General features: G+C 28.4%; 2 protein-coding genes across 3 annotated transcripts; both read left to right on the top strand.

The window, feature by feature from the left end:
• The first annotated feature begins 681 nt into the window (after positions 1–681).
• Positions 682–2956, top strand: LOC145829206 (uncharacterized). The gene has a single exon (XM_082936939.1). It carries the CDS (start codon positions 695–697, stop codon positions 2663–2665), a length of 1971 nt encoding a protein of 656 aa, XP_082793065.1. The 5' UTR covers positions 682–694; the 3' UTR covers positions 2666–2956.
• Positions 2957–3082: 126 nt separating this feature from the next.
• On the top strand, positions 3083–9167 carry LOC145829217 (GDP-fucose transporter 1-like). 2 transcript variants are annotated; one of them, XM_082936953.1, is made up of 7 exons: positions 3083–3668; positions 4248–4421; positions 5174–5388; positions 5609–5755; positions 6815–6990; positions 7294–7482; positions 8119–9167. In XM_082936953.1, the coding sequence occupies exons 1-7, from the start codon at positions 3613–3615 to the stop codon at positions 8173–8175; spliced, it is 1014 nt and encodes a 337-aa protein (XP_082793079.1). In that variant the 5' UTR covers positions 3083–3612; the 3' UTR covers positions 8176–9167. The 2 variants fall into 2 exon arrangements, with proteins under 2 accessions (XP_082793079.1, XP_082793080.1); XM_082936954.1 differs by lacking the exon at positions 3083–3668 and having other exon boundaries at positions 4303–4430.
• The last annotated feature ends 4440 nt before the right edge of the window (positions 9168–13607 follow it).

The raw sequence follows: 13607 nt of genomic DNA, 5'->3' as shown, positions 1-13607 counted from the left end.
GTGGCAACCTTGCAATATATATTAATTAAAAAATTATTCGACTAAGTTACTTAAACAACTTTTTAAAATAAAATGACCATGTAATTAAATTTGATTATGAGATATATCTTTTAGTAAACAGTTTTTTTATTTAATAAATTATTAAACATTTATGGCTTTATAGCCATTACTTTATTTTTATTGATAAAGTCTGCAATAGATTGAGTAGTAAACTTCTGAACAATTATTATATATATTTCATTCAAATTAAAATTAGTTTAAAAATTTTACACAAAAGAGGTAAATTATTTTGATGATTTTTAGTAAAATCTGATTTAAAAATGAGTAAATTTTTGTTTAACTACTTAAATATTAAGAAGAATTGTTCATTTTTTAAGCAACTTATTTTAAACCATAAAAGTTACAAAGTAAATTTTTTTGATTTTCTAATTTACCTTTTATTACTTATTTGTTTTTATAATAGACTAGTTAAGTTTTAAGTCTTCACAAAAGCTTTTTCAGATTAAAAATAAACATGTAGCATAGAATTAAAATTTAATTAAACATAATAAAAGCTTATGTAAAATTTAAAACCAAATTTTCTCTATTCATACTAGTATTTTTTTTTTTAATTTTCTTTAACAAAAATAAGCTTGTATTAAAGTTTAACATTATAAAGCATAATTACTCTTCTAGGTTTTATTTAATTTTTAGTATGGCAATAAAAAGAAAGTTTGCTCCAAAAAACAAGCCAGCAAAAAAAGCTAAACCTGTTAGCATCATTAATCAAAGCAGTTTACCTAGCCAGGAAGAAAAAGTATGTGCTACAGATCCTAAAATTGATGATCTTGAATCTGACAAAAAACAAGTTTTTGATATAAAATGTGAACAAAATTCACCATGCTTAAATTATTCTGATCAAAACAGTTACAATAAAGAAAAAGTTGGTCCCAAGTGTGATCAAATAAAAATAAATGAAAATACAAGCAACACAAAGCAGAAAAATCAATTATTAGTTGAAAGAAGTCCTCATCTCAAGGTTCCACCAAAATCACCAACTAAAAATATTGGTACAAAGCTTGCTGAGGATGAAATTGTTTTATCAACTATTAAGAAATTTGATTTGTCTTTTGAGCCAACCTCACCTGAAAAGATAACACAAGAAACATCGTCGTCTTTTAAAATTGAAACTGTTAACCCCACTTCACATGCCTTGAATGAAAAAACCAACAGCCTCAAAGACAAGAATTCAACTAAAGCAGAGTCTTATCAATGTCTGCTTGCATCAATGTCTTCAAAAACAAAACCAGTTAACTATGGTCATGATTCATCATTCAAAACTGTTTTAGATCAAAGTTCAGGATCATTTCAAGTTCCCAAGGAAGTATTGGTTGAGCCTGTCTATAAAAAGCCAAAAAAGATGGCTGTTGGCAGACGTAAAAAATTCAAACCTAATAGTAAAGCAGTCTGTAAAGATGCTGCTTCAAACACCAGTTCTAATAATTCGAAAACTGCTGATGCTAATAAAGTAGAAATATTACAGTTGTCAAATGATAGTGAAAAACTGCAAACTATATCTCCAAAAAATATACCACCACAAGATTCTTTGGTTGTCAGCCCAGCTAGAAATGAACTTGTTTATTCAACACTGACTACAGTTGCGACAACTAGTTCATCAGCTGTTTCAAATTCTCCAGCATTAGCTCCTAGGAATTGCAATAATGGCATGACATTTACAGAGACTTCAGATCAACTAGAATTAACCGGTTCACCTTGTGTTAGTCCTGGATTTCAGGAACCTTTGAAAGAACTTGAAAATTTAAACGGAAATACTTGTGTACCAGCTCTTCAAGAACTAAAGCTACGACCTAAGAAAAAGAAACCAGTTGACCATTTTAGACGAATTGCAAACAAAAAACTAAACCAGCATATGAAGAAAATGAAGAGAGACAATTGCACTGAACTGCCAGATTTTGACCCCAGAGAAATGACCTTGACTGACATGGTGTATGCGAACCCTCCAAAAAAACATGCAAAAGCATTAGGAATCAACAAACGCAGGGAGGAGAAAGAAGAAAAAAAAAGGAGAGAAAGCAAAGAAAGTTCTGTTGCAGTTAAAAGAAAAATATCGCGGGATGAGAGTTGTGCTGCTGAAACTGAATGCAGCTACTCTGGTGCTCATTTAAAGCTGGATGCAAATGGGGAGATGGTCGTGGAAGAGGCCAGGTTTCATAATCCTTCAGAGGAGGAGGAGCTGACTTATGCTGATGAATCTAAACCAATCAATCAGAACAGCTTTAGAAAACGCAAAGACATCAGGTCAACCCGCTGGTCCAAAGAAGCAACAGAAGAGTTTTATGACGGCCTATTAAATGTTGGTGCAAATTTTGACCTCATGTCGAGCATAATGAAAAAGTACAAAGATGACCAGTTAAGAAAGAAGTATAAAATTGAACGAAAGAAAAACCCTTCAAGAATAGACTTTATTTTAAATAAACACAACAAAAACTTGGGTGACTATGCTACATTTTTGATTAAATGGTCTGAAATTAATGATCCAAAATATGCTGTTGAAGTATCAGCTACACAATCCAGCAATAATGAAATAAGTGATAGTTTTTCAATTGGTTCTCCGGAAGTTTCTTCTCCTGGACTTATATCTTCACCCAGAAAGCTCAGTCGATGAGCTTATGTAAAGTTTCTACATTTTTGTTGACTGTCACAATAGGAAAAAAAAGAAGAAAAAACATATACAAACATTTTTTAGTATAGTTTCATGTACAATTTAGACTAGTTGATTGTTTTAGGTTATTGTGTAAATGTAGATAAATATAAATTTTTTATTACTATGTCTTTGATTTTGTGTTAAATTACAAATGTTTAGTTAGTTTCATTGAAAAAGCTGAGTCATTGAACTGATGTGATAAATTTATTTTAACGTCAGCTATATTAACCTCAGTTAAAAGCAAAAAAGGTAAATTAATTTTGAATAAGAAGTTTAATGTTTATCTAATAATATTAATACTATTAAAATTTTATATGGATTTTTATTAATAAGTAGATAACTTTTGTTTGTAAATTGATATATAAATTTATTAGTTGTGGATCTGTTTAAACTGTGAATTTTTTCTTATTTTGTTTGATATTTAAATTGGAAATCAATTAAGTAAAATAATTTAAAAAATAAATGATTTTTATTTTTGATCAAGGATGCATTTAATTCTGCAACTTTAATAGAAAGAAAGGAGTTTTTAATATTAGATTATTAACTATGGTTTCCAATTATATTTCGGATAAATGTATATTGATTTTTTTGTAATAATTTTTTTTATTAATGCTGTCTTGTTTTAAATAATTTGATTATTTGTACAAATGAATAAATAGTATCATCTCACTTTGCTTTTTACAATAAATTAAAGAAGATTTTTTCTTTTTTCTTTAATAAAGCAGTAACTACTAGTATTTTAAGCTGTCTTGCTCCAAGTTAGTAAATTTGTTGCAGTTTAGTACTTTATTATATTGCTTCTCTTAGCTTTTATGGTACAAACTTAAAGGAGCTTTAACTTGATTTAGTTAAAAATTATCATGTGCTGTTTCTAATTTCTAGATAAAAGTTTTCATAACAAACTGGTAATGGACTCCTATGACAAAATGCGTAATAGGACTGCCATAGTAGTCGTTTTTTACTGGTTAGTACTTTAACTACAAACAAGAAATACGATTGAAATCATAGGGGGTAAAACATTTATATTTTTACAAAATTAATTTAGCTCACTATATAAAAGAGTACAGTTGAAATGTATATTATTATAGGTAAAAATAACTTAATTTACATATGTCTTAATTGCTGATTTAGTTTACTCTTATATAAGGACCGTATCAAAATTACCAATTGTCTACTCTTTTATCTGTAAAACTATTTGGTAATTTATAAGTTTGCAAAAATCATTTAAGATACAATTCTACAAAAAAGTTTGAAATTGTAACAATTGCATTATCTTTTCACGACTTTTAATAATATAAATAGTTATTATAATATAAATAGTTATACTATAAATAGTTATATATAAATAGTTAAATAGTATTAAAAAAAGTTATACGTATACATGTGTACAAACTTACCGTATCATTTATGTCTTAAATGTCAAAATAACAACCAAAGTGTTTTAGAAAATACATTAATTTTAAATATATTTAAAAGTATAGTTTTTGCAGTATATGTACCTAAACAATTTTAAAAATAGCTGGAGTATTAACATTTTTTACAGGTTAACTTCCATGATGATGGTATACCTCAACAAAAAATTACTAAAATCAGATGAGTTTCAATTAAATACTCCAATCTTTGTGGCCTTTTTTCAATGTTTTGTTGCAGTTTCACTTTGTAAACTTTTTGGATTTGTAACGAAGTATTTTAGAAGTGAATCACCTTATTCATTTAAGTAAGAAGTGTTAGTTATGCTTAACTGTGTATTTAAATTATTTGAATTAAATTTAAATGTTACCTTGTTTATTTGTCAAAATCATTAGTTAGTCAGGGTTGCCAAAAAACCTTGAATAACCTGGAATAACCTGGAATTTGACAATTTAGGCTAAAAACCTGGAATTTGAGAAATTTTGAAAATAACACCTGGAATTTTGAACAATTTAAACATGTTCTGTAGTAAAATTTCGATTTGGCACAAAAAATCTATCATAAAAATATTTTTTTTGCCACATCAAAGTTTTTTATCAAAAAACACATTTAAAGTAGCTTAACAGTATCTTTTTAATATTTTGATACTTTTTAACACAGTTTCTTACCTTAAACTTAAATTTTATTTAAAATAGACCCAAAAATGTGTACTTTTAAAAACCTGGAGGAAATTTTGAAAACCTGCAGAAAATTTGCCAAAAACAGTTAGCAAACCTAGTTAGTAGATGTTCACAAGAAAATGAGTAAGATAATAACGATTAACGAAAATTCTCTGTTTATATGTAAAATGTTTACATTATCAATTAAATACCTGCATAACAATTGTTTTAATATAAATAGAAACAGTGTATTTAAACAAGAAAAGAGTTTAGTAAACTAAAATAGCTTATTGTTATGTTTCACATCAAAAATCGGAGCAACAGTTTATTTTTCTGTTATTTTTAAGTTATATACCAACAGACTATTGTCAAATTATAAAAATTTAACAACCGGTTGCAGATTTGACGCGAAGATATCGCGGGAAGTCCTGCCGCTTTCCTTCTGCTTCGTGTGCATGATCACTTTCAACAACTTGTGCTTGAGGGAGCTCGGTTTGGGCTTCTTCAACATCGGTCGCTCCCTCACCACCGCCTTCACAATAGTCTTCTCCTACTTTGTGCTGAAGAAGACCACGTCCATCAGGGCCTGTCTCTGCTGCCTCGTCGTTATCGCCGGTTGGTTATTATAGCTACCTAACTTATTTAAATATGTTTCTATTTTAACATTTCAATGAATTTGAGAAAATGATCTCAAACATTTGATTACTTAAGAATTTATTTTATTTTTTGTTTCTAGTTAATGATGATTGATGATAAGTAAATGAAAAGACAATTATAAAAATTGCGATTTAAATTTTGAATTATGATTGTTTTTTACTGAGTAATTACTTCCCAGGTTATTTATTGGGAATATCATCTGAAAACACTGAGTTTTGGATGTGGGGAATTTCTTACTGCACTCTCGCAAGTTTGTTCTGCAGTCTGAACGCCATCATAACAGCAAGGGTTCTGCCCAGTGTCGGCAATAATGTTTGGAAACTAGGTTTGCTATGTTTTATATTTAATTTCATTTGTAAATTATTTTAAAATTGTTATTTAAAAATAAGTTTCAAAGTCGATCATTTTAATTTGATTATTTATTAGCTTATTTAAAAAATTCTAATAAACTCTTATATTTTAAAACTTAAATTTACTTTCGTATTAACAGAAAAATTTTTGAAAAATGCTTTTTAAACTGTTTTAGCGTACACACCTTAACTGACTTAATAAATAATATAGTTTAAACTAATTATCAAATCATAAATTGTACTAATGATTAGTGTTTTTGAGCCAGTTGTACAATTAACTAACCTCTGTTTTATTTAGTTGAAACATTTTATATGTCTAAACTACAATTTTGATTTATCACGAAGCTAAAAGATGTGTTGGTAGTTCTGTGTTATATATTTATATAACATCAAGTAAAATTTAACTAATTACTAGAAAGCTAAATAAGTTAGCACTTTAATTTCTACATTTGTTCATAATAGGGTTGATCACGCCAATTCGATCATCAGACCACAAGTTTCGGTAGACTGAGACCGGTTTCGTCCTTATTAGGACTCATCAGTCAGTCACAACCGAAAAACTTGTAGTCGTCAATCTACAAACGGTTTATCATGCTTTTACATGAATCAACTATTTGCTAGCAATGATCAGTGACGTCAGCATTGTCATTTGCCGTGCAACGTTTAAAACATTGTCCACTAAGCAAGACATCTGGCACGCTCGTTTTAGTACGATCAACAAAAAACATCGGCGAAAGTCAGCAGTGCCGAAGCCTGGACTTTCGTTTGCCGTGAGACAAGCTCAAGTTTAACAATAGGGTTGATCACGCCAATTCGATCATCAGACCACAAGTTTCGGTAGACTGAGACCGGTTTCGTCCTTATTAGGACTCATCAGTACATTTGTTCATTTAAGAACAGTACAAATTAAAGTTATCAAAAAATATAAAATACTTTTTTATTTTAAACAAGCCTTAACATACTTGGCTACTACAAAAGCCTTTACCAAGTTCAAAAAAAAGTGTCTATAAGGTCTAATGTGATAAACTAAACAGTTTACTACAACAACTTCAACTCTTGCATACTGTTCGTACCACTGGTGTTTGTGAGTGGCGACCCGGCCACCATATTCAACTACGAGCGCGTAACTCACAAGTACTTCTGGTTCATCCTGGTGTCTGTGGGCTTCATGGGCTTCCTCGTCAGTCTGTCGTCGACGTGGGAAATTCAGGTACACTCATATGTGAATTTTATTTAGTAGGAAACTCTTTTTATATGTCTTATCAATTTCATATTGGTTAAATTTTTTCTTTGTAAATTTAGGCAAGTTCTACTAAACAAATTTCTTAAAAATTACAAAGTTTATTTATTAAAGGTGCTAACACATTTAGTAGAAATAGCTCAAAGATTAAATTGGCGATAAAATATTTTAGTACGAGGCATGACTTATGTCTCCAAGCTTTTTATTAACACAAACATTTTTATTTACTGATTTTATTACGTCCATTACAAATTCAATTAACAAAAAAATCAGGTGACAACACCGCTGACGCACGGCATCAGCGGAAGCGCGAAGACCTGCTTGCAGACCTCATTCGCGGTTTTGCTGCTCAACCAAACCAAGTCTGCCACGTGGTGGTTCAGCAACGCCACCGTTGCCGCCGGCACCGTGGCGTTTGCGCTCGTCAAAAGAAGGAAGATGAAGAGTAGGTTCGCCGAACAGGTGAGGCTTTAGTTTGTTTTTGAAAATTAAGGAATAATAAAGATTTCTAGTAAATAAAATGAAGTCCTTCATCAACAGATCATCTTTATTTTTGCAAGCTGATAGCAGTTCATAAAGTAAATAGTATTGACTGTTTCTCAAATATATTCTGCAAAATTTTTATTCCCCTTGGATTTATTCCACATATTGAATTTGTTTGAACTATTTTAGTTTATTCATATTGAAAATAAATAACTTACTTATTTTTAGTTCAAAATATGCATGTTTTGGTATTTTTAGTAATTTACTTTCAAATGTTTAGTTAGTAATAAATGGATATAAATTAATGAAGTTTTTATCACTTTTTTTGAAGCTCAAAAATTAAACTAACTTGATTTAAAATAAACTTAAATAGAAAATGTTAATTTTTTATCTCTTCTAAGTATGACTGGATTTATTTAAGGAAAGCTGCTAATATAACTTTCTTTGAAATTTTTATTTCTCTTGTTGTATATTTTAGTAAAACATAACTGTTTTCACTACTTTTAAATGTTTTATTGTTTACCAATTAGTTTTGTTTCTCATTTTTTAAATAGTTTTAAATATTATTTAAAAAAATTTCAATATTTTATTATAAAATTACTATTTTAAAAACAGTTGAGATATGAAAAGGTTGACAACATGGAAACTGGAAGGCCTCTTCTATCCGACTAACGAAAATCTTCCTTGCAATTTTAACCTTCTTTTGATTATTTTATGCTTAACTTTCTGATCCTTGCCATTAACGATTACTTTGTTGTGCCACCTTTAGAGCCAACTTTATTGCGTGACTAACAAATGTGTGCTAACTTTTCATTTTCATCGTTCTGTTACCTGATACTGATGACGGTGCAAGTTGTTGAGCATTCGATGGTACATAAGTTCGACTGGGTGATGCTATTTATTGCGTGTTAGAACGTTAGAAGGAGCAATCAAAAGCGAAATCATGACTTATATTGTTAGGGTGTAAAAGTTTGAAGACGGATAATTTTTTTGTTGTTGATTGGAAGCTTAAATAATATTCAAACAACTTTTAAACATAATTTAAAAAAAAGTATAGTTAAGCAAGATTGAAATGATGTACAGTTTAATATCCAAGGAAATGTATAAACGCTAATTTGTAAGCTTTTGATTTGAAACAGAAATAACAAAAAAAAAAATATTTATTTATTTGTTATCCATTTATTTGTTATCTATTTGCTTTAATTATCTTTTATAGTACGTTTTTACTAGACTTCTACCATGACTTTTTACTTTAAATTATTTTTATTACATAAATTTTTAATTTATTAGTTTTATAAGAAATTTTAAACTAATATAACAATTAACTTTTACCGCGTTTAATAAAATTGTCTATTTTCAAGTTACATTTTAAGTATTTTCAACAGCTAAACTTAGAACATTTATTTTGATAAAACAATTTTATTTAACTTAGATTGTAATGTCACTATCCTACATTTTTAATTGCTCCTTAAACAAAAGGTTGTCCTAAAATAAATAAATTTAGAATCATTCTTTATTGTGAAAATTAACACTGAATTTAACCTTTATTAACATTGGATCTCCGTAACTTGGGTAAATTATAAAGTTTTTCTTTTCTTCTTTATTTAAATAAGGTATTTTATGTACTTATTAGAACAATATTTTAATAAAATAATTTCCAACTAGTCGTTTTGTTTTACATATTTAGTTGAAGAATCAATTAGTTATTATATTTTGTAGCTTAATTAATTACTTAAACGTAAGTAGTATAAATTGTAAAACATAATAGTTTAAATACACGAAAAGGCCCCAAATATCTAAGAATATTTAGTACTTAAATTAATGGACTTATTTTTAAATGCCACTAGTTTAGTTTTATTAATAAATTGGTGAGGTATATAATGAAAGAAATCGCACAATCAAAAAAGTTTAAACTTTTCTTTTTGAAATTTACTGTAGTTGCTTCAATTTTTACGGGCAATAATAGAATTTTACAATCCAAAAAATATTTTAAAGCTATCCAACATTCTTTTCTTGTAAAATTTCATATTTATCTATTAAGAAATTTGTTTTCGAATGGAATATACTTAGAAAGACTGCTATCACAAAATTTTTATAAACAATATTGTATTTATCAGATTTAGGAAATTAGTTACTTAAAAGAAGTTATGACTTAATGGTATAATATACATTTTATAACTTTATCATTTTTTGATTTAATTGAACTGAAACCAACTTTGTAAATCTAAACCTATAAAATATGTGAAATAAACAGTTTTAACTAAAAATCAATTAAAGTTATTCTTGTATTGAAAAATATTTATTACAATTTCAGACAGTTACTAAGTTTCATCGTTTAACGGATTATCAAACTGACATTCTTATTCAAATATAATTAAAATAGGTAGATTCTATTTGAAAAAGAATCGCATTTTGATAATCCGTTCAGCGATGAAACTTAGTGTCTGGGATTTTAATAACTTTCTTTCAAGTTTAATACTTGACAAAATTTACTTTTACTTAAGAGTTTCATAGCTTTTTACCAAGAAACTAACTATGTTGTATAAAAATACTTAAGAAACAATTTTTAATGATTATGTTGAATATCGTACTTCATTCTAAGAGTTTTGCAATGACAAATTCAAGTTGGCAATAAAAGTCATTTTACTAACTGATTAGTAGAATTTTCTAAAATAATTAACAATGACATTTTAATTAAAAATTTACTGAAACCTTAACTTTTTTTAAAGACAATTAAACATTTTTTGACACTCTAATGAGTTCTTTTGAACTTATTTGTTTAAAAGACCTTAAATTTTACTGAATAAAATCGCTTTTGTGTAAATTTATGTTTTTAATTATAAGTTGTATAACTTTGCTCTTAGTAAACCATTATGTAACGATTGTTATAAGTTTAATACCAAGGTAAAGATCAACTTGTATTTAAGGCCCTGTTTAATTTAATTCTTACCCTCTTTTAAAAAATTAAACTGAATGAGCAAAACAATATAGTTTATTGAACAATATAGTTTTTCCAAAAAATTGCTCAAGATACTTGGTTTTAGGAACTGGTGCACGAAAAAACCTTTCGGTTATCGAGTCGCACACAACGGATACCTTATAACGTTTTGTTCAGAACATACATTGAATCTTTTCATAAACTACATATTTTTAAAACTTCGGTTAAAGACCAATAATGTTTTGGAGTCGTTTTAAAAATAAATTAAACATAATAAAAGCTAGTTATTGATTTTAAGATACTGTATTAAATTTTATTACCTTAATACAGGAGTCGGCAAGATTTTCGTAGTTGCGGGCCAAATTTCAAAAATAGAGTATTTGTGGACCGCAGTTGTAGATTTAGTTTTTATTTTAGTTAGTTGACACCAAAATATCTACTGTAAGCTTCAAATCTCTCTTAAACTATACATAAGACTTTAGTTTTCGTTTCAAACTCAAGAATATTTAGCGTAAAACTTCTTTCGCATGCCAGATTTGCATGCTCGTGGGCCGCATTTTACCTTTTAGAGCTGCAGTTTTCCCTTCACTGGTCGCATCCTGTTTACAATAAAAACATGCTCGCAGTCACGCGTTTAACCTTCACGGGCCGAAATTTGTTAACCCGCGCCTCATCAAGTATGTTCTGTAACTAGTTATTTTGTGTAAATGGTTTTTTTAAAGTGATGAGTTAATAAAGATTTTTATCAGCTTATTTTTGGTTCAGGTCTTTACAAACAGTTGAAAACAAAGTCTTGTACCTGGTGTACATTATTGTTGTATTTTATATAATTACAAAAAAGACTAAAGAGCAACTTTAACTTGAGCTAATATAATCAAAATAAAGAGATATTAGTACAATAGTAAATTTGAAAAGCTATACTTTTTGTTAGAGGAATGACACTTACACAATCCTAGTAGCGTTCAAAAGTAGATATTACTATTACAAATCTTTTGTTCTCAATCTTTTTATAGCTGTTCACAGTAATTTAATGAAAAACAAATTTTGTGCAAACTAAGCTATAAAAAAGTTAACAAATACTTTTAAACATTTTTTTTTTGTGTTTTGATGAATAATAAACGAGCTAAGAACTGTTTATCTATGATTTGTTTAGGCTTTTCTTATATTTGTCATTTGAAGAATGTTATTTTAATTGTTCTAAAAATAAACTCTATTCATTCTACCATCTAAGTACAATAGATTTAGTTTTAAGTACACTTTAACTGAAGCTAAATTAACTACTTCAATGTTCGAAGTAGTCATTAAAATCAAAACAGTTTCTTAAGATAAAACAATAAACTATAAAATTATTTATATTTTTGAAATACAAAATCTAGTCGTTTACAGATTTCCATACTCTCTTTCTTGCAAGACCATAAAATGTGGTAATTTTTGTATTATATTTCTAAATAATTTTGATTTCAAGCTAGTTAAAGGTTTTAAGTGATATCGTCTTTTACAATAATAATAGAAAATAAATAAACGAACTGAAGCAAAAAAATAAAAATTAGATCACTAAAATTATTAAGAAAAACATGACATCATTAATTTTTGATATAATTTAAATAGAATTAAATCGATTACATTTAGAAAAAAAAGGCTTACCTACCAATGTATTTCCTATGCAATCATAACACTTCAAAATAATAAACAATTTTATTTACCAGTTTTTACAAAATGTTTTTTTGCAAATTATTAAACAAAATAACAACTTAGTTTTACAAGATTAGTGTATACCAGTGGCGCCGTGTGGTATTTTCTTAGGTGGTGCAGAAAAAAAAAATCCGAGTTGAAGGTGATCGATTTGCACTTACTTGAGTTGTCCCTGCTCGAGTTGCTTCTGCTTGAGTTGCCTCTTCTCAAGTTGCTTCTGCTCGAGTTGCTTCTGCTCGAGTTGGCTCTGCTCGAGTTGCTTCTGCTCGAGTTACTTCTTCTCGAGTTGCCTCTTCTCGAGTTGCTTCTTCTCGAGTTGCCTCTTCTCGAGTTGCTTCTGCTCGAGTTGCCTCTGCTTAAAATGCTTTCGCTAGAGTTGCTTCTGCTCGAGTTGCCTCTGCTTGAAATGCTTTCGCTAGAGTTGCTTCTGCTCGAGTTGCCTCTGCTTGAATCGCCTGTGATCTGCCTAGCTTTGTTTTCATTTTTTGTTTACAATAACTTGTGGAATGATACTTAAATCTGTACTGTTTCAGGGAATTTTCAACTTAGCTTACTTACCGCAAGATATTGATTTTGCGGTAATTCTTAAAGAAAATTTGCTGTTTTGAGTTCATTTGCGGCAGTTAGCTAAGAGTTTGCGGCAGTGAAGTGAGCAAAATGGTCGTTTTCAAAATTGGAGTTTTATAAGAGATTTTTTTCTAAAAACTCGCGAAAACGTTATAGATACTAAATTTTTTCTTATAAAATTTTAAGGTGGTGCAATTGCGGCAACGCAAAACCCCACGCGACGCCCCTGGTGTATACGATTATGCTTAGCTGAAACAAGTTTATTTTTAAAACCGTTTTTTTTTGTTATAATTTATGTGTGTAAGTTCTAATAGTTTTTGTTAAGTTTCATTACTAACAAAAGAACAACAGAATTTCAGTTTCAGATTTATTTTTGACAAGTTTTACTGAGTTGAATACAAGCAAACTGTGTTAAAAAATTCATAAATATTAAAATAATGCAATTAAAATTTAATAAAACCTTCATCATATTAGCAAAATACTTTTTCTTAGATCCTGACATAGTAAATCCCTATGACAGCACCAGCTTAAGTATTCTTAGACAATGTAAAAACATTTTGACTCTTAAACATCAAAAGAACTTTGATTCAGCGTTACGACCCTAAGCTTTGTAAGCTATTTTTTAATCTTTAAATTTTATAACATATGCACCCAATTGTGTTTTTATCTGTTTTATATGTAAATAATTACAACAGTGTTTAATAAAAATAAACAGTAATAACAGATTAAAAACACAATTGGATGCATATATTTTAAAATTTAGTAAATAAGTTACTAAATTTTATTCAACGTAATCCAACTGAGGAAATTGTTCAAATTATATTTATTTTGTAATAAATTTTCAGTAATAAAATTCAAGTGTTAGACTGATAGTATCTTTAGAACAAATTGTTAAAACATTAACTTG

The sequence above is a fragment of the Thalia democratica genome, chromosome 2 (assembly GCF_965202585.1).
Source record: "Thalia democratica chromosome 2, ktThaDemo2.hap1.1, whole genome shotgun sequence".
Taxonomy (NCBI): Eukaryota; Metazoa; Chordata; class Thaliacea; order Salpida; family Salpidae; genus Thalia; species Thalia democratica.
This window is presented reverse-complemented; position numbering and strand designations above follow the sequence as displayed.